The 26,100-nt window shown below is 43.1% G+C and overlaps 1 protein-coding gene across 3 annotated transcripts in view; it reads right to left on the bottom strand.

The window, feature by feature from the left end:
* Positions 1 to 489: 489 nt before the first annotated feature.
* Positions 490 to 26,100, bottom strand: part of LOC140316792 (zinc finger protein 516-like) — a 48,895-nt gene continuing 23,284 nt past the window's right edge. For 2 of the 3 annotated variants that reach the window (XM_072394762.1, XM_072394763.1), the window contains exons 2-5: positions 18,821 to 21,075; positions 14,350 to 15,699; positions 11,110 to 11,214; positions 490 to 5,094 (exon numbers count right to left, since the gene is read on the bottom strand). In XM_072394762.1, the coding sequence (XP_072250863.1) occupies positions 4,907 to 5,094; positions 11,110 to 11,214; positions 14,350 to 15,699; positions 18,821 to 20,588 (3,411 nt within the window). In that variant the 5' untranslated portion in view covers positions 20,589 to 21,075 and the 3' untranslated portion in view covers positions 490 to 4,906. Of the gene's footprint in view, positions 5,095 to 8,387; positions 8,459 to 11,109; positions 11,215 to 14,349; positions 15,700 to 18,820; positions 21,076 to 26,100 lie in introns of all 3 variants that reach the window. The other variant, XM_072394764.1, reaches the window with a different exon arrangement.

Below are 26,100 nucleotides of genomic sequence, written 5' to 3' on the forward strand. Positions count from 1 at the left end.
AGAAAACAGGCTTTTCATGACTAGAGTCACTGGATGCCATAAAGTCTGGGAAAGAATCAGAGATTTTTCTTTAAAAATGTATTTTTGTTTGCAATATGTGTTCAAAATTACTTAAGTCACGGCACTTATCCAATAAGCCCCTCAGTGAAAGCCTTCATTAACTGCACTATTTTGGCCTTTAATACACCATTACTACATTTGAGTGCTTCCTTTAACAACATGGTAATAAATGAGAACATTGTGTAATAAGTTGTGTCAGAGATGTTGGGAGAAAGATGAGAAACCACACTGCTGAGGTTTTTTTTTAAAAATCCTGTCAACATGGTGCACTGCATGGGTCTTTGTAAATTTCACACAGATAGCGCGACTAACTGAGAAAAACAAAATCCTCAAAACTGTGATTCTCCGAAGCGTTCTCATCTAAAAATGTGGATGTGTTCGGTCACAGTGGCTGAGGCACATTTAAAACAAACAAGCGTCACCAGATGAACGGGCGCCAGCAGGTGCCATTTTGTGTGTCTTTATTTGTGGACATGACATTACATCTTTTTGAAATGATGTACAAAAAAAAAAAAGTGTAACAGAACTGAGAATGGCTCAGACGAGGTAGAGCTTTCACATCGGCTTGCTGGCTTGAAAACCACACGGTAAAAAAAACAAAAACACCCACACAAAAATTAAATGAAAACAAACACTCCCGCCTGCCACTGTCCTCTCATCCTTTTTGAAGTGATAATAAATACAGATATTAACCAAATACATTTGTAATAATAATGTCTTCTAAGGTAAATTACTCATGAATCATAACAAATTGAAAAAAAAAAGCAATACAGACACAAATAATACAATTCGAGAGGCATGAAAAAACACAAACCAAAGAGAAACACGAGCCGGTCCCTCTGGGAGGGCAGCTGTGTACAAATCCTACAGTTTAGCAAAGAGAAAGACTAAAAACTCACTCTTACATCTTTATGACAAAAATAAGCACTGCTCCACCTAGCATTATCAAACTTTCCATGAGGAAAAGGTAGCTAAAAAGCTGTGCCGCACAGCCTTCACGGGACAAATAATCTCTCATTCGAAATCTATAGAATTATTCTAAAAAAAAAAAAAAATGTTTTTTTTTTTAAACCATAAAAGCATCTAAAGCAGAAATGACTTTGAAGTTCGTTAGCCGGCACCATTAAAAAGACATTCTCAAAGAAACCTTAGCTAGAATCGATTAAATGAGAATGGTTAAAGCACTAACCTAGTCTAAGTGCACTAGCAATGCCATTTGGTTTCTACCACTGTTAAGGGTATAAAGGGTTTGGTAAGAGTGGATTACAGATATACAGTATATATTACATACACTCGCTCCTGCTTCATAGCTTTCTAAGTCACACTTTGGAGTACAAATTCTGAGGAGTTAATTTTAAAGGGAATTCTGTACAACATTGGTATTAGTACTACACTACCTCAAAGGCTAGAGTATCCGTTTCAAGTATATTCACTACCCACACCTGCGATATACACTTCTGTGTATAATAATAGGCATATTCAAGCCCACAGTGATGTATGCATTGAACAACCCACTGCGATAGCAACCATTTCATTGTGTGTTCATGCAAAAAAAAAAAAAAGTACTGAGGTCTCAAAATAGATGGAGAGTACTTCACAGCACTCTGTATGCTCTGTCATCTTTACCTCTAAGAAGCTGACTGTTTCACTCTCGGTCTTTAAGTGTTGAGCTGCTTCTATTAAAGTCACCAACAAGTCAGCCAGGCGTGGCTACTTGGAGCTCGGCGGCCATTCATTAGGAGTGAAAATCAAGCGAAACAAACAGTCCGGCTTCATTTGAATAAACATGTCGATAAACTGTAACAGGCTTTCGTTGCAAAAGGAGGTAGGATAGTATACAAAGCATCGAGACGGCGGCAGGGGAACACAGAGATGTGGTGAGTGTAGCGTAAAAGAATGCGTGTCCACTCACACACACACACACACACACCTGCGTTAAGGCTGTGACAGCTCTACGTTTCAGAGGGCTTGGAAATGTCTCCACCTGATGTATTTATCCCTGAACTCCCTGGAAGCCTGATCTTCTGACCTCTGGCTGCTCTCTGTCTCACTCTGGTCCCTCAGAATGCAAATCTTCACATCACCAGTCACTGAATGGGACTGACAGCAGAGAGACTGGCTCATTAGTCTGCTTAAATGTTCAAACAACAAAATCGCCTCTGCATCGCTGGCTAATGGGTGGCTGATAGGCATGTTAATATATAATGGATATGTTCAATTTTTCTGCCAATGTTAAAAGTCAAACAAAGCAGCCAGCATCAAAGCAACACGTTTACATTTTGGGAAATACACTTTCTTGTCAAGGATTGGATGAGAACCGCTGTATCTTTTCATTAGATTTGATTTTGAAATGTATGTTTTTGATTCTTTTCAATTCACTCCGTGACGTAATCTCGTAGCTGGGAAGCACTGTGTCAGGGTTTCATGTGTGGCATATATAACGAATAAGGGAAATAAATGCACAACATGTCTGTGACGTCTATCTCACATGAAATTAAATTAAATGAAACATGAAATACATTTTGCATTGGTACAAAAGTCTTGAGCCACCCCTCACTTCTTTACATTTTGCCTTTAAGGAGTCAGATGTTATGCAATCTTTTCGCAATAGTTCTCTAGACTGTCTGATGGATTTTTTAAAATGTTTTTCTTTGAACATTGGCTGCTTTTTTACTCATTTTCATTCCAGTCCTCTTTGCAAAGAACCAGTTCTGAATTTAGGCACTTTGATACTAGCAGCCTGTCTCAAAGACTCAGAAATGGTTCTCTTTATTTTAGTTGCTTCAACGAAAACTACCAACAATAACACAGTTTGACAGACAAAAATTTTTTATTTTTGCACCAACAAGATGATTCCCAAAGAGCTATTAGTTGAAAACTTGGCATATCTCAGCATGGTGTGCTCTGTAACCTTAAAAAAATTTGAGGAGACTGGACAAGTGGAGGACAAAAGACAAAGTGCCATGGCTATAAAACTATCTGCAGCAGATTAACAGTATCTGGATGGGATGTCCTTGAAAAAATAAAGGGAAAAAAATGCAAAGACCTGAAACGGGAGCTAAGCCACGCATATGGTCCTTCAGCGATGATTCCTGATACCTATTTAAAGAAATGACAAGAGAGTTTGTCTAAGAGGGTTCAGGCTGTGTTGAAGAATGAAGGCGTCATTGACATACCAAGCATTGACTTTCAGAATTGTACAAACTGTCAAACTGCACCTATTTCCAGGTTTCCTGGCAGTATGTACAGAATTGAGGGGTGGCTCAAGACTTTTGCACAGTATTGTATTCCAGGAAAAGCAACCAGAATTTTCTTCTTGATTTGATTGATCCCCAGTTGGATTAAAAAAAATAAATTTAAAAAATCTACGTTTTTTTCTTTACTGGCCACAAGACAGCCAGTACCGTGTATGCAACCGTTACTATGTTGTTCCAAGAAGCTTCTCCATGCCGCCTGTCCAGCTGAACCAAGCAGATAAGGCATGACGGCGAGCAATGACTGCTCATCCACCAGTTTGTGGTCTGCCCTGTGTTTAAGCAAAGTCACGGCAAGGATTAACAGACAGAAATGTTGTGTAGTTTGAACCCAACATGAGATCATTTTCGTGTAGATTTCTTCAAACAGTTTGGGCCAATAGGTCAAAGTGGCCTTTTTGCAATGGAAAAAACATTCCTTGAGTACACAAGTTGCAGTATAATCTCTTCAATCTGGAGCGAGCATCTACTTGCCACTCTCATGTTGTGAAGTAAGTCTAACTTTAAATCACAACTGTCTAAGTAAAAAGCACTAATATGAACGAGTTATGGTGGAAAACTCGGTCCCTTCCTCTTAAATGGACAATAATTGAATGGCCATGAAAATGGGGCGCTCATTTATACTGGCTATTAAAAACGCACGCTTTTCTTTAATGAGCACTTAAGCAGACATCGCCATTAGCGTTCTCCTTTCTAATCCCACCTCTCTCCTTCTAATCATCAGCTACACGGCCTCTGAGCGGTCATTGCACTCCAACTATACTACACTGTGGAGTGGAAGGAAGTCAGTTTAACACAGTCATGCACACGCTGGCAGAAAGATGCTTTCTTCATCCTCTGAGCAAGAATCCAGACTTGCAGCGTGTCAAATGTCTGTTGCTTGATTGCAGGGCGTCTTCTCTTGCTGTGGCTTGATGATTGTTGTCCTGAGAAATGCACAAACTCTCAAAAACAATAAAGCTAAAAAGAAAAAGCCTTGAAGGGGGCAACTAGAGCAGCAATGCAAAGCCACTGTCCTTGATTAAAAGGCTAGCAGCTGCATACAAGTTCAGTTTTTTCTGCTTCTTTCTGGAGAAATGCACTCTTCCTGTTAGGCTGCACTCAGCAACTTCACTTGTTGGTACCTCCAAATTGGCAGCAGAAGGCAATTCTATGTATTTTGAGGCCTTCCCGATATAGTAATCTGTAAAGATGATGCAGCCTTCAGACTCAAGAATTGAATCGAAGAATTGAAATGAAAACGTCTAGTTTTCATTTCCTCAACTTTCTCAAAGCACAGTTTCACTGGAAAGTCTTTCCATTTTGTGGTAAGACCCTCCTTTCTGCTTAGATTACAGCTTTAAAAAGCCTCGTTAAAAAAAAAAATCAATTGTAAAAACTACAAGAAGCTTCATAATAGAAAATGTCTCTAAGGTCATTAAAGGATGATGAGTGGAGAGAGGAGAAGCTCAAAAGTCATTCAAGAGTCTTGGGACCTACTTTCAAAGCGTAGATTTTCAAGAATAGTGACAGAGTTTTGGGGGGATTCCCTGACTAGGCTGGTCCTCGGGTCCATGTTGTGGTCTATCAGTCGGAGGGGTCTACTGTTGCTGTTATTGTGGTTTTGGTGGGTGTTTAGCAGCCAGTGCTCCTTGCTCCTCCTGGCTCAGTAACAAGCCCCTCGTGTCTGGGTACTGGCTGTTATCAAAAGGCATATGGTGGACACTCTGGACGTGTGTCTTTAGGTTCCCTTTCTGAGAGGCTCGGTATGGGCAGAGCTGGCAGCAGAATGGCCTTTCCCCTAATGGAAATACACACAAAGTTGAAAGGTCAGGTAGATATCTTCAAGAGTGCTGAGAGTAATGTGAATAAGTAAACAAACACAGTGTGGAAATCACAGATGAGGGTTGCTGCGGTGGCAAACGGGGGGTAAAAAACAAGAAAACGCAGATATACATAACCTGATACACATAATGGCATTCAGCTGGAAGTAGGGAAACATTATGCAGGTCAAGTGAAGCATTCACATTTAATCTTTTTCACCCGATTTCTCTTTAAAAGTTCTCTATCCTGACCCAGATGGAGCAACTCTTCCTCCCTTTTTCCTACCATCTGGAGAAGAATGCCACACATCCCCTGTATGAACAGTCCTACTTTTGTTTCTCTGCGTATTTCTCTCAATCACCTGGGCCACCCCATGCACCTCCCACCTATAAACATACCCCCCACACACCCCGCGTTCTCTCTTCTAATTAGACTGACCTACAATGGCACAGACACCTCTGCAGAAAAAAAAAGAAAGAAAGAAAGAGGAAAAAAACACGTGAACAAAACAAATGAGAGTGCCATTTAATTGCACCTAATTATCATTTTGATAAATGGAAGAATATCAAAGAGGCAAAACAAATGACTCCCCCCTGCCCGTCCCACACCTTTCTCCCAGAAGAAGAAACAAGGAAATATAGCTGTTATCATACATCATCAGAAACGCAACAGAAAGAAAAGAAATAGAGGAGGAAGGGAAGAGAAAGAAAGAGAGAGATAAAAACAAAAAAAGGTGTAATTAATCACACAAAAATCACGCACAGGAAAAAAAAAAGAACAGCTGGAAAGATGGCAAGGCAGAGACGTGAGAGGAAAGCGAGAACCTCCACGACATCGTCCTGTGAGGAAACATCGCTGACGGGACCGCTGCACTACATTATACTAAAGGTTATCGTCACCGTAAAGCAGCGTCAACACTACATCTAATTGGGCTCCTCTGTTGCCCTGCTCCCATCACTCATAGAGTGTGGTAAATCAGAGTCTGTGCGGGTGTGTGCGTGTGTGATGTGTGTGATTAATTATGACGGAGGCGCAGAGTTTAGAACCCGGCTCCCTACGAATGTCAAAGCTGAGCAGATTTAATCCTCTGTTCCCACTGTGTTCAGTCCTTTTCTATATGACTGACTCCAGAAACTGTGAAAACATGTTCAGAAACATGACTGCGATCTTACTGCTACTTTCCTTCAGTTATCAAGGATCATACTACTCTGGAAAAAAAAACACCTGCTGTGTTCACATATGGGCATATTTGGACATTTTCCAGAGTTTGTCCCAGCTGGCTGGCTCAAGTCAGCACAATGGCTGATCTCTCGAATGCTAATAATGGCTTAAGTCAAGCTTTTATGTCAATTAGGAAAAAAAATGACATAGTAAAGCATATTGTTTCCACTGGAGGGTTTTGTTTTTGGTAAAAATATACAACACAATTCCTGCTGGACTCTTGGTTGTGCATCTACAGTCATATCAAAGAGACAACACCCCCGTTTTTATGTTCAGGACATTGCAAAGAATCTTGCTGTTCTTACCAGATCTTCAAATTGGATGAAGCAGATATGGAACATGCATGAATGATGTCAGCCAAAATCCAGCAGCAGTTTGTGAAAAACTAAGCACATCCCATGATTCAGCAGCTTGCAGAATCACCTTCAGCAGCAATAAATTCAAGTATGTCCATATGATGTTATCATTGTTGTGGAGGAATTTTGGCCCGCTCTTCTTTACAACGCTGTTTCACTTCATTGAGTTTTGTAGGCTTTTGTTTGTGCTAAGATTCCTCAAGGCCTCTTTAGGCATTTCAGTCAGATTGAAGTCTGGAGGTCTTTTTCAGTCGTTCTGTTGTAGATTTAATGTGGTGCTTGGGATCATTTTTTGTTGTTGCATGACCTAAATTCAGCCTGCTGGTAAGAGATGTTTGTGCTGATATGCTGTTTGGCTTTCCTCAAATATGGTGCGGTGTATTATGACCAAACACTTTTATCACTTTGGTCTTGTTTATCCAAAGGACATTGTTCCAGACATCTTGTGGTTTGTTAAGATGTAACTTTGCAAACCTAAGCTGTTCTTCTTTTTAGAGAGAAGAGGCTTTCTCCTGGAACCCTTCCAAACAAGCCATACTTCTTCATACTACTTCAGTCTTTTTCTAACTGTACTGTCATGAAGTTTTTACATGCCAACTGTGGACTGTCACGTCTGAGATGAAGCTCTTGGATTTTATTGTTCCTCTTGAGCCACAGTCCGACCTTAGGGTGAACTTGACTGGCAACTGTCCTGAAAGTTTAACACTTGTGAATAAGTCTCGCATTGATGGACAGCAGCAGTCGATTCTTTAAGACCCCTGCTGATGTATGTCTTCCTTTGCATTGTGTTAACACACATTCGCAGCACCTGGCTGCTACTTACCCTCATAATTCCAGTTGGTGTACTTAGTTTTTCACACACTGCTACTACATTTTGGCTTACTTTCTTTTTTTACATATATGTCATATGCTGTTTTAAATCTGAGTTTCTATTTAGATATATTTTCAGAACTGGTGAACATTGTATGACCTTTATGTTCTGATACGCAAAGAGGATGTACTTTCTTTTGCACATGTTAGCATGTGAGCAACTGGGCTGTTTGCTAATGATGTATGATGAGGTTGTGGCTTTCTTATTCTTGTTTGGGCAGCAGCATTGATGTGCTTTAGCCCAATCTGTTATAAATGTAATATAATAAATAGCTGTGATCACTAGCTGGACCGACCAAAAGTTGAAGCTGTTATAATCAGGCTTCCAGTTGAATTGGTGTCATTTCAATGTTTAAATCAGGTAAATCTATAGTGGGTACTGTGTTTGAAAAGTGTTACTTCAGCACACACAAAGGCTGTGTTCTATGGGCATCTGCAATGTGGGGAGACACAAGTCAATCAGATTGCTAAATTGTCAAACTCTTTAATATTTAGCTGTTCTGTGTTAATGAAGGAACCAACTATGCTTTAAGTGTAATCAGCACATGACGATCGCAAAAACTGACTCTTTCTCAGCAAACCTGAGACACCTGTCGTATGTAGACTGGATACACACGTTCATGTCAGGTGCAATCCAGGTGTGTGAGAATACCAGGTGGTGATGCCAGGTGCAGAGGGCGCCACGTGTGCGTGTCACACATGAACAAAGACGAGGATGGGAGGCTGACACAGACGCACATGCACATGCAGAGGTGAGACGGCAATAATAAGAGACATGCAGAAGCAATGAGGGAGCCCAGTTATCAGCCATTGTGCCACATACTTGTCTGGGAGCTTCAGAAGCGGTGGGGTGAGCGTCAGTACCTCTGTGGAGTCCGTTATAATCAAACCCGACTGTGGGGGGAGAAGGAAGAGGAGGAAGGGTGGGGGGAGGGAGGAGGGGGAGGAGGAGGGTATTTGGTTAAACGCTCTACCAGATCCACACAAGCATTTTATTTTTCTCTTCCACCACCACCAGCACACAACATCGTTTGCCACCAGCCCCCTCGTTAATAGAGGGGAGCTGGCAGAGATGATGATGATGATGATGATGATGATGATGATGATGATGGCAGTGATGATGGTGATGGAACCTGGTGGAGGCAAGTCCATGATTTAATATGACGCATGTTAATAGAGGCCTCGAGGTGGCTGGCCTTTTCTGCATGTGCACGTCCATGCTGAAGACAAGTGTGGGTGACAACATTAATTACAGCCTCTGCGAGTGTTTACAGGCCCTGCGCACAGTCGTGTGTGTGTGTGTGCTTAATGCAGTGTGTGTGTGTGTTTACAATAAGGCTTGGGGGGGGGATGGCGCACTGCATCACTTACCATTTGGCCTCTGTCACTTAGAATCACTGGCTGTGCCACATATCATTCACACTCTCCATAAAGAAGCTACTTATCTCTGTGTCTACTGCGATCACTGCCAGCCCGGCTGACGGACATGACAGGACAGGAGAGAGGAGAGGAGAGGAGAGGAGGAGGAGGAGGACGCAGGGAGACGTGAGGAGGTAGGAAAACAGGCAGCCGAGCAGTGGAGAGGAAAAGAGAGAATAGAAGGAAAAAAAGAAGGAAGCGAGGAAAGGATCAGGGGAAGAGGTGTGGTGAGAGGAAAAGAAAAGATGAGGAAGTGGAGAGAGGGAGGAGAGGCAGTGGATTCAAGAGAAAGAAGGAATAACAGTTCAAAGAAATTATCAGAGGAAACAAAAAAAACAGTGGAAGAGAAGAGAAGAATGTAAAGTATAAAAAGGCAAAAGAAGTAAAAGAAGAAAAGAGAATGGGACCAAAAGAAGGGGAATTAAAAGAGGGGACAAGATGGATGACATGTGAGAAAACAACAGGAAAGGGGAGAGGAAAAGGGGTGAAAAATTAGATAGAAAGCTTGAAGAGAAAGAACAAAGCAAACAAAAATGCCAAGAAACAACCAAAAAGTGAGAAAAAAAGGAGATAAAGAAGGGAATAAGAGGAGGAAATGAGAGACCCTGGGAATACAAAGGAAATAAGTAAGGAAAAGAAAAGTAAAGGGAAACAGAGAAAGTCGAGGAAAAGCCAGCGTGTCTGAATCAAGCCGTTCATTGAGTGGCACTCAGATGCATGCAAATGGATTCGCAAGGTTGGCATGGACAAATGCTGTTCTGCTTCATTAGAATGCACAATTCCATCTCTCTAATTGACATGCGATTAATAATGTATACAATTTGTCACAGGTCAGTATCTGCAGCAAATCATGTCTCAGTTTAAAAAATAGAGACAGCTGCCCAGCCCAGGGCAGGGTGGGACTCACAGATCGGCTGTCACACTCAACTGAACAAAAAGATGTGTTCTGATTTATTTTGCAGGACGCAGGGACGTAGCGGCAGTCATACGGGGAAGTCAGACGATGACGAATTGTTGCGAATGTGAAACGCTGTGCATATATCCTCTATATCTCATGTCAGTGTTGGGTGCACAGAGCTGTGAGGGTGGTGATGTGTGTGCACAGATATGAGTGACTGGTATAAACGAGCGGTCAAAACTTCTAAGAGTACGTGAATAATAAGCAGCTAATCATTCTAAAGCAACATTTTGGACTTCTCACACATACCACAGACTGTATGCGCTTTCTGTCGACTCATAAATATTCATTTTTGATCATCTTTACCGTTTCTGAAGTGTGCCAACGATTTATCCTCCAAAGCCTCATTTAGCCGCTGTGTACGACTTCAAAAACTCATATTCCAGAACTTGATAGCAGACCTTTTTTAATTCCATTGTTCAGTTTGGACTCCCAGAGGTCAAATGCTCTTACATGAATAAAACTAAGCATTTAGTGAAGCTAAACGCAACGCCTTCACCAGCTTTGCCAAAGGTTCTGGAATGTAAAGTTTCTGGGGACACTGATATCAAGTCTAAAAAGAAATGTTTTGCAAAGGCTGCCTAAAGGCTTCCATATCACAGACATTAGAAAAGCATTCAGAGAACATCGATATGTCAGAAAATCCTTCCGGCTAAACCAAACGACAGCCGAAACTAACTTTCAGGGGGAAAAAACGTTATTTCAAGAATGCCGTTATCTGGGAACTTGTTCTAAATTTGAAGAAAATTCCTCATGAATACTACAAAATGAATTGAATGAACAGGCGTCATAGATCCCCTACACAGAGACTGTGTGTGCATATTACTTATATTTTAGTGTGACAAACATTGTCACTGAGGGAGGATAAGAAACAGCGAAACTGTTTGACTGCAAGGGACTTCCTGGGAACATAACAGGATTTAATCAGACGTAGCACGCATAAGGAAAAAAAAAACAAGTCACGTTCTTATTTGTCTCGTTTTTCTGTTCAATTTTACAGTTTTTCTAAAATAAATGTTCATAATTATTATAATCATCATTGTTAGTCATCATTTAGTGAATTTCCTGTTTTGTTTTTTTTTTCTTTTCGTCAGGCCCAGTGGAAGAATATCACAGAATATCCTCTGAGTTTTCTTTGTGTGTCAGTGTGTCTGCATGTGGTATTTACCTGTGTGGGATCTCATGTGAGTTCGCAGGTGGCTGGGCTGACTGAAACTCTTCCCACACTCGTGGCAGAAATACTGCCCCTGCCGCATGAGAGATCTCAGCATCCCTGATCACACACACACACACACACACACACACACACACAGGAGGGAAGGACGAACACACAATTAAACAAAGTGCAAAAGGAAACAAAAGAAATGTTGTTTTTTTATACCATTACTCAAAACATCGGACTTGTTCAGTTCGAATAGACCTTTCTTTACCTAAAGGAGGCCCAACATGGGATTGAAGTTCCCCTGATTCCTGGAGAACAGTTTAAACCACATCTTTAACACTAACTCATAAACAACTGTGTTTACTTTCCTGCTTCACCTAGATTCACCGTAAGAAAAAACGTGTTGCCAAACTGCGGTCTCAATCAGGCGCCCAGTGCTGTTGACAGATCTTAGAACAAATCGTCCTTCTTTCTGAAAAGTTTTCAGATATGAAATCTCCTTAAAACGATACTCTTCCACATAAATCCGGACTGAAATGGGACGTGATCTGATTTCCTGTGGGAGTTTTTGCATGCAAATTTCTTTCTTTGACGACTGATCCAAGAGATGGACGTCGGCGTCATGTTATTTGAAATGAGTAGGATTTTCACACGGCAGCGTTAGCAGAGATGGAATAAAGACATAAAGGTCAGTAATGGGCAGGAAGTGTGTGAGGGTGTGTGTGTGTGTGTACGCAGGCACAGAGCTTGGCTGGAGTGGTGGAGCTAGGTAGCATGAGCAGTGGACTCGCGCAGGCATCATTAGTATGTCTAATGTGTCATTATGAGCGGCTCGCTCCGGGGGCTGGACTGCAGCTGTCACACAGCATCATCTCATAGGCTGACAGCAAGACACACACTCAGCACACACACACTGCATAAATTACAGGCAATTAAAACGCCCCGGCTGTGATGTGCCCGCTCTGCTGCCCGTGTGTCACATGTCAGGTGTGTGCGTCAGCATGCGTATGCGTTTTCAGAGCTGAGTATATGTGTGCTGGATCCAAGGGAGGGAAGCAAGGCACACAACAGGGCTTGCTGCATTTTACACACACACACACACACACACACACATTCACAGAAAGCCAAAACACTGACTGACACTGCATGCATCCATCACTTTTGCATGTTAATGGCTTTAAATGGCAGGAAAGAAGAAACATGAGGCCAGCTATTTCCATATAATTCTCTTTATATAGGTTACACGCAACTGCAGGAGTGCAACATTTACAAGAGACATCTGTCTCTCCTGACAAGTGAATTTAGGCCAACGGGACAAGCCAAAAGTATTGACAATCAACTGAAGCTTTTCATCTTGAGGAGAACGGATCGAATTTTTCATCAAAGTCTTCGCGCAGATTAATTTGAAACTCCTTTGAATTTACAATCCTGCTTCTTGTTCCAGTGCTTCTTGCACACAACCTGTCAAAACCGGCAGGTAAAGCCATTTTCTACAGAAATCCTAGAGATGCTGGATTTTACTTCGATTTGAAACCAAAGACAAGCCCTGGCAAAATCAAACCGGTTTTACCTCAGCGTCTACTGTGAGCTCTGAAACGACGCCGAGAAAGACACCAGGAAATGAACTAAGGGACAAGCAGCACCGCTGTGTTTGGTGAGAGCACTCCGATGCTTTATGTCAGACTTTCAATGATCATAACTTCGATAACTAAACCACACGTCACTCGTGCTCTAATCTTTCTTTTCCACATGTTAATGTTTTTGGCAGAGGCAGAATGAGGACAAGGCATTTAAAGCTGGCTGGATCCATTTAATGACATTCTGACCATTACAGCCACACACAATCATGCACACAAGCACATACACACACATACACACAAATATACTCCTCTGACCTCTCTTGCTGACAGAAAACAGGCCTGGGGGTTTGGGGGTGCTTTCGGCAAGGGGTGTAGGAGGGGGAGTTGTCAGCCCAAAACCCCAGCAGACACATGAACACCCCATGCATAAGGGCTGGCATACACCTGGGCAGTGCCTACTGGTTGTATGTGTATGTTTGTGTATGAGCATGGACAGGGAGGGTGGAGGAGGGGGGGGGGGGGGGGGCAGCAGGAACAAGGAGGACAGGGAGGTGGAAGAGGTGACAGAGAGTGTCTCTGGCAGCCCGGCTGCTGGCCTCTGGATACTCTACTTCTACTCTGGGCCGCCAGCCCTCCTCACTGATGCACTAATGAAAGACAAGACAGAGCTGGACGGAAAACACAAGCAGCACCAACACACACTGGCGCACATATTACAGAGAGAAATGGGAGAAATACTCAGTTGCTCAGAAAAGGTCACTTTATAGCATGTGACTCAAAGGGCTAAGGCAGATCGTGACGATATGCGCCTGGACGGGTGACAGCGATGTCATCCGTCTGCTCTGGGGCTGTTGTCTTTGACCCCTGGCTCCATACAGCCCCACTTGACCTCAGACACACGACAGAAAATGGGCAAATAATACGGATGTTCGGTAATGACCATTTCCAAAGCAGCTGGTGGGGTAATTATTCCGTCTCATCTCTCTCTTAGCCTCTTCCGTTTCCCCTCTCTGTCCGTGATCCCCCCCCCCACCACCACCACTCCATTCGCATCTGTGCGAGCCTCTCGTCAGGCAGAGCCGTGACCGAAACAGTTTGTGACAGCTTTCTGGCAGAGTGGAGCTGGAGACCAGGCATGCCTCAGAGACCTGAGAGCAGCAAAGGTTTCTCTCACATCTTTCACGGTAAAAAATAAATAAATAAATAATAAACAAATATACAAACACAAACTCTTTTTGCATCTGAAAACTCAAGCACATAAGGACAAAGACACTGCCCCAGATATAACCTCGGACACTTGAAAGCACATACGGGTGTTCATTCATTGGATCTCCTCTCATTATTTAAACCCTCATCGTTATGGAGAACTGTATCTAACTGTCGATCACCAGATGTTAACCTGGAGCTCACGAGAGAGGGTAGACACACTAGATCAAACATTAAGTGCTGATCTAAGTGACTACTGATATCAGTGTTGTTCAAAACAGCTTAAAAACTAGGAAGAAAAGGGATATTAGGAGGGGAAAAGCTGTTTAACAGGTATGAACATTTTGCAAGTAACTTGATGAGCTATTTTTCTTAATATAACCGCCAATTCTGAATTGTATTAAAGGTCATTTTCAAAATCCCATGTGTAAATCAGTTAAGAACAAAAACTGCTTCCTACCTGTGGGATCCAACATGGCGTTGGCTGCGCCCCAGCGGTGGTAAAGGGCAGCCAGTTCGTGTGGGCTGTAGTTTTTGAGAAAGCTTAGGATGTCAGTTGGCATCTCTGGTGTCTCAGTGGTTGGCTCCTGTTTCACATCTTGACCATGACCTTCTGCAGGTATTGAAGAAGAGGAGGAGGAGGTGGAGGAAGGGGAGGGGGAAGAGGAATTCTGCAGAATGCCTCCCCGTGCCTGGGAGGCGTTGCGCGTTGCGGTTGAACTGTGGGTGATGGCGCTGGGCCTTGAAGTGTTAGCACGACCCTGGCTGTGGGAGTTGGGAAGTGGCTGGTGAGGGGAGCCCCGGGCTCGGCTGTACTCTGCGAGGCCGTGTTTGCTGGACAGCATGAAGCCCAGGCCCTCCTGAGGCATCAGGTAGCGGTCGGCCATCCTGGAAGCTGAAGCAGAGCTGAGGCTTGGGGCCGACGAACGTGAGAGGCTCCCAGTGTTCTTCTCCAAGGAGCTAGAGGATGTTAGGGAGCTACCCCGAGGGTACATATCAACTTTGGGTCTGAAGCGATGACTCTGCTCCTCTGTGTGTTTGATGATGCTGCTGCTGGTGCTGATGGCTGGCCGTACAGGGGCTCTCCCTGTTTGGTTGCTTGATGTGGACGAGGAACCCCTCGAAGATGAGGTGCAGGGGGCAGAAGAAGACGATGCAGTGGCTGCATGACTGGCTGCATTACTGGCTGGCCTGCTCTTCTTTTGGACTTCACCGGGGGAGGTTGGAGGTTGTGTACGTTGGGTGCGAATCAGAGGAGGCAGTGGTTGGCACTCCCTCCCTTCCAAGACTGGTGGAGGTCCAGTGCGTCTCTTAGAGGACAACAAGCTGTTTTTGGAGCCCTTTGAATTGTTTTTAAGAGCCCATTTCGGAGCCAGATTGGAGCTACTGCTGTTGATGCGGTGAGCCACAGTCTGATGCATCCAGAGCACCTCGGGGTAGCGGGTGGAGTGGGAGCAGAAGGAGCACTTGTGGCTAGGGAGGCTTTTCTTATCCAGAGTTGAGGAGGCTATGCCCCTGATGCCCTCAGCCCTCACACAGAGATCCATAGGGATCACGGTTGGATCACGTGAAGAGGAGCGAGCTGAGAGATAAGTGTGAGGGGATGCGGTGGTTTTCAGCCCCTGCATAAAAGCCTTCTTGAGTTTGGGAAAGCCACTGGACGTTCCCCTGTCCAAGCCAGAGCCAGGGCTAGGAACAGAGCAGGTTCTATCTTTGGAGGCAGCCGGGTGTTGGACCCGAACATGGGTTAAATAGGCCTGTGACTCTGTGGTGGCAAAGTCACACATGCTGCAGATGTAAGGCTTCATATCTGAAGGGACAAAAGGAATGGCAACATAAATGTCAATGACTGCAAAGGGAAAATCTGCTAACTAATCCAGAGCTTGATACTTCAATCAAGTCTACAACATTTATGTTGTTTCATCAGGATGTAGCTTTGGTATTCTGCCACCAGGTGGCAGTATTGGTCCGTTTTTCTATATCCTCTATTTTCATTTTACATTTTAACAAACTGGACCATAAGAGTCCACTGGGTATAAAGAGTTAATAACACTTGAGTTAATGACAACTATCAGTAGATAAGTGAATCGTATCATAGTGTTGCCTCAAGGTTTTGATTGTTCAAAGACACAGAATAACCATAATAACCAGTACTTCTGTGAAGGGTGTATTCTAAAGATTTTAATCAGAGGTTTTGGTTATCTCTACGGTAAATGTAAGGCTGTCCTAAGATCCATTAGGTGTGAAAAAAAATCAAACACTATATCAAAAATGTTTACAGACTCGAATATGGAAAGCATAAAAGAAATAGAAAACCAAACCACAGAAAAAATGTGTCACTGTAAGACAGTTGCAAAGAAACTGCATTAGTCTGAACTCATGTTATCTGTACTGGACCAACATTGTTAGCTCTTGAGGTGCAGCTTTTTAAGTTCTCCACAAGGTGGCGACGGTGACCTAACTTTGCAAGTGAATTTCACCATCATTGGTAAACTTACTTCCCCATGTGTTCGATTTCCAACAGGAATTAAGAGACCACGAGCATCAGTAAAAAGTAGAAATTTCAGTAGGAATTCTACCTGTAGAGGTAGAAATACTTCTTTACAAGAGTAAAAAACTCTCCAACTCTTCTCTCTTCACCCCAACTCTCTATAACCTTGCCTTGTTTTCACAATAACACCAGTAGCATACCATCTGTTATTCATTTGGCTTCCTGTAGGCAACACCGACCAACTCTAAGCACAGTGGCAAGACTGATAAGCTCTGTTAACCAGGCCGATTATATTAGTCTTCAGTCACTGTAATTGTCTTTCTGTTAACAGCTTCAAACTGAAAACATTTCTACAGTCATTTGGAGCACTTTTATCACTGATCAAAATCATCTGCACCCTTCAAAAGTAGCTAAGCTACATCAGAGTATTTGGGAGTGTCCTCTGGGTGCACATCCTCTATTGGGAGGTGACACTATAAATAACTAGTCCCTCAGATATCAGGCAGCCTGGGTGGCTCAGTGGTAAGAAGAGTGGATGAGTGACAGTAGAAGTGTCACAGTACGTAACCTCAGAGATTAAAGAGTCAGCGGGGATATAAGAAAGAGAGGTAACAAGAAAAGGTAATGGACGGATGAATGTACAAGATCATGCTTTGGGTAAATGCTGAGCTGCGTTGTCTGGTAGGGTCTGCTATGGCAAATTGGTCTCAGGGGAGGAGTCAGACTAAGAGCGATTCAAAGACCTCGATGTCGCTGAAATCAATACATTTATTAATATTGAGTATTTCTAATATACCAGAAGCCTAAGTGTCTTTGATTTGGAGACAGTCAACTTTCTACACTTTATTTACTGGAAAAGAAGCATGCAGTGTAACAGTCGGAGTGCAGCACTATCCTTTGATTATTTCAATCATGACACTTGGTTAACACAAAATAAACAACACTAGCTTAAAGTAAAGCAGACAAACATATCTGTGTGCTTAAAAAAAGAGAGCAAAAACCATATTCAGACAACAGAAATTTGGGGGGGGGTTTCCTGAGACAGGAAGACCTGAAATAGAACACAGCTCGATCGGGCCTGAAGAAATGCTGCTGCTATTTTTTGAGTGTCTGTGCTGGGAAGAATGGGAACAATCACTACAACTGTTTGTTTTCTACAATCTCGACCTGTGTCGGCTCAGTTTTCTAGATAAGGAAAAAAAAAAAGCGAGAAAGTTTTCAAGTGTTGAACATACAGCCATGACTGTGGGTGCTTTAGCATGGGTGGTTCTCTCTTTCTCTCTCTCTTCAGTGTTTATTGGTTGTGAAGGTGAAAAAAAAAACATGATAGGCATTCCAAAAATGCCCCCTTTGCACAGCTGACATTCCACCGGAAGGATTAATGTTTCAATCAATTGTTAACCTAACGGCTGGATCATATCTTATAATGATGTCTTAATAATATATTGTAAGCTTACATAATTAATTTGATAGAATTTGTAAACAGCATTCTTTTAGACCGTTACTCCCACACTTGTTGTCTTGATATTTTGCCACATGGTGGCTCCAGTTCCCACTCCATGATGAATCCAGGAAAAAGCACATTTCACCAACAGATGCTTACTGAGTGACAGCGGCATCGAGGCTCGAAGAGGGCAACAGTCTTTCTGCCACTAAAATGCCCACAAAGAGGTTTCTGCAACTACATTTATCCACAGCGTTATGCTACAAAGTTCAGCCAGTACCCTTATATACTGTACTGGTGCTGATACCGAGCGAATCAAATTGCCACACAACCATGATCGTTCTCCTCGTCAATTGTGGAAACCAAGAGTGCATAAAATATTCTATTAGTAGAGTTCAGGTCTTCAGATGAACTTCAGATGAACAGCCTGTGACATATAACACCGTGTGGTTATTTTATTTTAGAAGTGGCTCTCTGCTACAACCTTTCCAAACAAGCCAAACTTGAACCTTTGAACCCTCGGTTTCTCTGAGCATTGCACATCTGACCTTGGGTTGAACTTGCTGGGACGTCCACTCCTGAGAAGACTGACAGCTGACTTTTTTCCACTTAAGGGAATAATCTTTTTTTTTTTTAACCGTAGAATAATGGACAGCAGATTGTTTGGAAATGGTCTTATAACCCTTCCCAGATTGATAGGCAGCGACATTTCCTTCTTTTAGATTATTGTTGAAGTTTTTCCTTCTGGGCATTGAGTTAACACACGCCTGAATGCTCCAGACCATCAAATTGCAGAAACTCTGCTTTTATAGAGGTGCACAACTTAATGATGATGACCAGTTCTTTAAGTGTACCTGATTAGCAGCATCTGGCTGCTACTTACCCTCTTACAATCGTATATTTCTTCATTTTTAATACTTGTTAGATGGATTTAGCTGCTGTATGAGGGAAAAAAACCAAGATAAGACCTTTAGAGTATGAAAACTGTTGACTAACCTGCAAGCTCTCCAGAGTTTGAGGTACCCATCTCAGAGGCCTGGTCTCCAAGGGTGGAGGCAGGTGGAGAGTCTCCGTACCCCGGGGTGCTGGGTCGGCTGGGTGAGCCAGACTCTGGATCACTGGTGGAGCCCCATCGATCATCTCTTGGGGTTCTTTCCTTTTCTCCAACAGATGCCCTGCGTCCATCCTTCCTGTGGACCCGCTGGTGGACGATCATCTGGTGACGACTGCGAAACACCTTCCCGCACTCGAAGCACTCATTGCCCTTGGAGGAGGCTTGTGACTGGGATGCTCGCCGTCTGTCCTGACGACACGACGGTCGGTACTCAGAGTCGCTGAGGCTCTCTGGTGTCCAGTACCCTGAAGAAGCGTGGCTTCCCAACCCAGAGCTGCTGCGCCTGCCTGAGCTGCGCTTCTCTTGACCTTGAAGGACATAACTGCTGCTCTCCTTCTCAAAAACAACAGCAGCTCCAGTAAGGCCCTCCTCCCCTATACTTCCACCCCCATAGGAGGCCTTGTAACTCTGCTCCACTGGCTCCACAACCCTTCCTTTAGTGGCTAACTGCCAGGCCTGGTAGCTGCAAACTGGATCTAACTCTGGAATTCTTTGACCTAGAATCTCTTTCTCACTGTCCTCCTCCTCATCCAGGGTCTTTCCCTCAACAGAGTGGAGGTTAAAGTAGTCAAGGAAACGTCTCTTAGCAGCTGGTGAGTCCTCGTCATCACTTGGCCTGCACTGGATTGGGGACTTCCTGCCGGGACTGTGAACTTTATCATGGGCTCTCAGGCTCTCTCTATTGTGAAAAAGGTTCCCACATTTGGAACACATCTGATAGACAGATGTAACAGAGCAAGTAACAACATCAGGATCCTGGGCTACATCATTGATGGTGGCCGGATGCTCAGCTGAATCTGCTTTTGACCGAGACCTGGATTTGGTGTTGTGCGTTTTCATATGAGATTTGAGAAACCATGCTTCACGAAACCTTCTCCCGCAAATTCGACAACAGTGGTCCAGTATTCCTGCATGCTTTTTCATGTGTGACTTCAAAAACCAGGCTTGGGTGAAAACCTGGCCACAGGTCTCACAGGGGAAGCTCCCATCGCTCTGGGGCTGAATGACATCGGGTTCAGTCACAACCTCTTCCTTCACAGTGACGGCTTCCTCTTCAGCGTCTGCCGTTATGTGAACCTTTTCGATGTGGCTAAGGAGTTGGTCTTCCCGCTGGGCCTCGTAGCCACAAAGACGGCAACAGTAAGGCCTCTGGTTAGTGACAGACTTTTCCCTTTTCATACTCCGTGCAGGCACTTTCCTCCGACTGTCCTCGGCAGAATCCCCGTTGATCATCTTGTTACAGGCAGAGCTGCTCTTAGTAGGACTGGTACCTCCATCGAGACCTTCTGAAACCCTCATCTCTTCTTCCTCCGCTCCACCGTCTTCGTCGTCATTGGAATGGTGGGTAGACAGCGTATCCAGTTTGTGGCTGCGAATGTGGACTTTGAGGTTGCCCTTCTGAGAGGCCCTGTGGTCACAGTAGGGACATTTGTAAGGACGTGCACCCGTGTGACGTCTCATGTGCTGCGACAAAGAACTAAGGAAAGGAAAGCTGCGTCCACAGATGTTACAGTTGAAAGCCCCGGGGATTTTGTCATCCTCACCCTCAATATCATTTCCATTATCAGAATTGGCCTTCTCTCCAATCAGCTTTTCCTTCTGGCCTCCTGCCTGGGTCTCCATTACGTCAACACTGTCTCTGGGATTCATGGTATAAATGAAGCCACACCGTGTACCTGACCGTTCACAAGCTTAAAAACATTTAAAACTTCTGCTATCTGCAGCTGAACATCTAGGGATGTCTTCTGTGCCTCGACTGGTCACTAAATCCTTTTCCTACCTTCAATCATTCAGTGATCAACCTGCTGCTAGAGCAGCTGATTTCAGCAAAGTCCACTTACAGGAGCACTCACACTCCTCAGCAACTCAAACCATAAAAAGCAATGTATCATCTGCTTTTTCAGGCTAAAATCCACTTAGCTTAAATAACTGAGATTTAATCTCTTTGCAAGAATAGGGGGAACAATCAGCTTTGAGTCATCGTCATGAGGGTAGAGTGGATTTTTAAGAGGTCTTTGCATCAGAGCAGTTAATCCACCTCACTTCTGGTCCTCATTTTACTGGCTTCCTCACGCTCGGTTTCGAAGTATCTCACAAGCTTCCAGGTCACATCACAGTGAGTTCTCCATGACTGGACCTAAAGAGTGAAAGCACACAGGGAACATGTTGGTTAATGCATTATTTTCATAAAAAAATACTTCCCTTGTCTCAGAAACATTCAATCCAACACAGTTTGACTACACGGGGTCATAAGGTAGATCTGAAAGCTTATCTACCAATGTATGTGAACAAGAAAATAAGCTCGGTGATCATTGTTTGGTAAAGAGCATTTAGGATGGCATTTTTAGAAAGCAGTTTTATAGCTAAGGCTAATATCTTATTTTTATGTACTTTATAGTCTGTGGTTAAAATTAGTGAGCTACATATTCAAAACCAAGTATGTCAACTTATTTATACGCTGCTCGATTAACAGCTAAAACGCTGCACCATGGCATGTGTCAGGAAAACCGAGTGTAGGTGGGTTATAACCATGTGCGGAGGCTACATAGCATGTCTCTACTTGGCACTGAGTTCCACTACTATTCGTGTTCACGCATGTGTGTACGTGTGTGTGTTCGATTGTGCCTGAGCAGTGCAGGGCCAGGGGGCTGTGATGCCACAGCGGCTGAGTCGACACTTTACACAATCAGGGTGGTAGATGAGGGGGTAGTCGTGTTCACATCAGCAAGATCAGCAGTGCCACCATATTCCCTCCCCATAGAGGCCTCACACACCCGCCCTAACTGACACTATCACATGACAGGGATCTTAAGTACACAACAGGAAGTGGCTCTTCAGACAGTTTGCTTTGCTCCATTTCTCAAACTCGAATGTTGAATGTTGAATGGGGTCAAGGAGCGAGTAAAACATAAAGCGAAAGCGAGATCAAGATAAAAAGAAACACATGCGCTTCAACCGTGTTGACTAATTTCTTGCCACATGCATCATTCTGAGTGGATGGAAAACCTGTGCTAACAGGTTGTTTTGAAACCTGAAACTCACACATTCATTTGTACATTTAGTTGTATTGTGCTGCAAATATTGTACATTGCAATGTTCAGATTAAAGATTAATCACATCTTAATTATTTTCCAGCTCAATAAAGCTTTAATTATAACAGCTTTGTTGACCAAAATAACCCATTTTAATGTATAAAAATAGAATCAATATCTAAATTTCCATCACAAAACCCCTAAAGCATGAAAAGAGATTTCCAAACAAAGCTTGCCTTTGCGTGTGGACTATATGAAATGTGACTGACAACATTATTATAGGCTATTACATGGAGTGTCAGAGCCCATAAGCTGAGATACTGCCAGGCTCTAATTACAAGTGGATAATTGATCATTATCATAAAAGGATAAGGCGGTGGAGGAGGGAAGTTAGCGCAAGAACAATCATACGTCTTAAAGTTGTGTGCTGAAAATGACTACCCTGCACCTGAGCACCGTATCTATCCAGAATGATTTAGACTATTGAAATCAGCCTCGATGGTTCACCGTGCTATTTCCTGGAGGGCTTAATAGGCTTAGGCTTCCAGAGAACAAGAACTACTCCAGCCAGGACTACAACTATGGCTGACATTTATTCAAAACAAAGTCTATTTTCAAATCTAGCTCTTACTGTCTAAAACGATTTTAAAAAAGATAATGGCTTTCTATTCCTTTTTGGCATAAAAAAAAAAAAAGATTCCTTTAAAGGTACCGTCAGCCTTAAGAAAATGGCTCTAGAGACAGCAATATCATTCAGTCGGTTTGTCTTTCCACTGACTTTGGTCCAGATTAATATTGCAACCGATGTTAGATCATCTGCATTCAGATTTCTTGCATATATTCATGGCCTCAAAAGGAATAACCTTGATAACTTTGCTGGGACCCTGACTTTCCAAAGTCCTTGTTTATCCTGTGAAATAGCTCAACATGAACTAGACGAGACAGACAGTTGCAAAGTTGGGCAGACAGCAATGGTACTTCAAGGATAACTCCAAATATTTCAAAGTTTTCTTCTTGCATTGCCTTTACAATTTGAGATTTTGCTCATCTTAATTTGTTCAGGCATTCGAAGCTATAAGGACTCGGCTTTTTTTTTTTGCTTTTTTTTGCAGTACTTATGAGTAGTCATTGAGCATGTTTACATGACACTAGAAAGAAAGAAAAAAATGTTTTAATCGAACCAAAATCAAACTTATCAAATCAAAACTTAGTCCACCGAAATCGTACAAAATCAAATCTCTGAAAGTCTGATTAACACACCCGGAAAATACAGTTGGCTCCCGCTTATAAACGCTAAACTGAAAATGTGCTCCTCTGACTGCCCCGTTCTCAGAAGCTTTTAGCTTTAGCCGGCCTGTCAAGAAAAAAAGTCAGATTCTGCAAACTCAGAGTGGTCCGAAAGCTGTCTACTGCATGCAAGACGCTGGCTACTCATACACACAATCCTCAACACAACTTTTAAAAAATATCAAGTATCCCTTTAATGTTCTATCATAAGTAGCAACTACCAGCATGCTAACACCACAAACCGACATCATCTTCATTCTGAAGAAAGAAACCAAAGAGGAAGTGCCTTAAATTTGCATTCCATCTACTGGCCAGCTGTTGCAAATCCTATAGCTGCAAATAGAAATCAGTCTATATTGTACTATATATTGTTTTATAAGTCAACTTTTTATTATGTTGACAGTGAGAGATCATATTAATTCTTTGTGTTCAGAGCTCATTGCCACCAACAGGAGATATTCTCATACTATCTAAACTACAAAGTGCATTATTACACAGAATCTTGAATAGAAAGATTACAAAAAGCCATAAACTGTGTTATCAATTAACATGAAAAACAGTCTGGTGATGATGTACATATCAAGAGCAAAATTCAGAAAACAAAGCCATTGAATAAGCAACCTCCCTCTGCTCCGTCTTACGCTTAGTAGCCTCTTCTTTCTGGTGTCAAAAACAGGGATAATGATCTTATTTTCTATTAAATGGTCTTGCTGACTCAGGGTCAGGAGGGCAGGGAGGGGTTGAGACAATTCAACAGTAAGCCTGTCATCCAGACAGTCACATGAACAAATTGAAATGTAATGAGATTAACCACCAGAAGGGAAACAATGCAAGCTCCTCAAACATTGAGGCTCGAAGAAAAACGCCTAAAAAAAAAACAAAAAAAAACAGACAATTTGGCTTTAGGGAGAAACTGTACAGGTGAGAGGAGGAAAATTACCAATAGTCAAAGTCATAAAAAAGAGAAGAAGTCACAAAGCACTATAAAAGACAAGAATAACACAGCGGCTTTCCTGAAGCTGAAAATACTAGTCCACTTTGTAAACCTTGACTGTCATTGACATCCTTCAGCTAATTAACTGCTCTCTCTCTCTCTCTCTCTCTCTCTTTTACACACACGCGCACTGAAAAAGAATTATTAAAACTGGATATAACTGGAGATGACAATGTGGTGTGGGATTGTTTAAACGCTGCATGAGGATCAAAACATTTCCGATTGAACGATCATCCTTTAAGACAGTAACTTGTCTAACCATAGGTGAGAACGCTGCCACTTAAAGCCGGCCTTCCACGGGTCGCTGGGAATGACTGAAGGCCTACACTCAGCTGGTAATGACTGCTGTGTCAAACAAAAACAAACTGCCCCCCCCTTCTCCCTTCACTATGTCGGAGCATGCTCAGCCTCCTCTGTTCTGCTTTCTGAACGCCGAAGCATAGCGGCAGAGAATGGGCAAGAGCAGGAAATCCGTTCTTATTTTCCCATCCATTGAGCCTTTACAGAGCAGTCTATTTCTGTTCCAGGGACTTGTGAGGTCCACATCTGGAGTGAATCTCGAAACAGTGTTTAACTGTGCATGCGGGACCTGTTTACAGAGTTCACTTTGTGTTTGTTTTTCACACACTAGTGCTCCTACAAACCGGACCTACAAACAAAGTTTTAATATGGCAAAGTTCAGCAGTGACACCACAAAAAAAAACAAGAGCAAACAAAAAGATTGCTCTCTCAACAGCCCCATCTCGTGGCCACATTCTGCCTCTGCTTAAAGAGGGACGATCACATTTGGACACAAAACAGACTACAGCAGGCCTGAGATTTTCAATGGATGACAGGCCCTACGGTTTTGTTCCTCTCTGACAAAAACAGTCATCCCACCAGGATGACTTCATCATGGCAATCATCTCAGAGGCAGCCATGACACAAATCTCCTGTACCCAAGGGTGTGGAGATTGGCTTTCATAACGCACTGAGTCACTCACACCGTCACCTTATCACTGGTAATGACTGTAGGTTGTTCTTGTGCGGGACATCCTTCAGCCGTGATCGGATCTGCTTCCCTCCCACACAGCGCCACAGACCCAAGAATTTGAGGTTAAAAACAAAAAAAAACACAGCGGGGAAAAATAAAGAGAGGCCCTTGTGTTGAAACGAACACACAAACGCATGCATACATGCAGGGGAACTGCGGAATCAAGAAGGAAAACAGAGGGCTTTTAATGTTGTCAACACACATCTTTTGGAAGTCTATAGACGCACACTGTGGGCTTTTAACACTGTTTCATACAGGCAGCATTGAAAGCTTAACGGCCAATACAGAGAGGTTCTCACACACGAATGCGTGCATGCAGGCACACACACATATTGCTTCATGGAGCATAACATACAGGGAGCACTTTACAAAAAAAAAACTCACTATCCTCTGTACAGTTGTTCATAAAGTGGAGACATTCAGTGCTCAGAGGGACAGAGGGAATGGTATGGAGTCTTAAACACACACACACACACACACACACACACACACACACACACAGTGCAGAGCCAGTATATTCTCAGACCAATCAATAATCCATTATGAACAAACTGCTCTTCACCTCCTACCCTGCTCGAAACCAGCAGACAAAGAGGTCTGCTGTATGCTCCACGATGAAGAGAGAAAAGTAAAGCGCAGCTGGAAAGACACCACACACACACACACACACACACACACACACCTAAAGGCTGTTCGCAAAAACACACAGACACACACGCACAGATTTTTTTTCCTCTTTTTTTTAGGGCAACAAATGTATCAGCTACTAAACAACACACACACACACACACACAAAAACCTGATTGCAAACTTTGT

Source organism: Leuresthes tenuis, unplaced genomic scaffold (assembly GCF_036924035.1).
Source record: "Leuresthes tenuis unplaced genomic scaffold, fLeuTen1.0.hap1 SCAF_10, whole genome shotgun sequence".
In the NCBI taxonomy this organism is placed as follows: domain Eukaryota; kingdom Metazoa; phylum Chordata; class Actinopteri; order Atheriniformes; family Atherinopsidae; genus Leuresthes; species Leuresthes tenuis.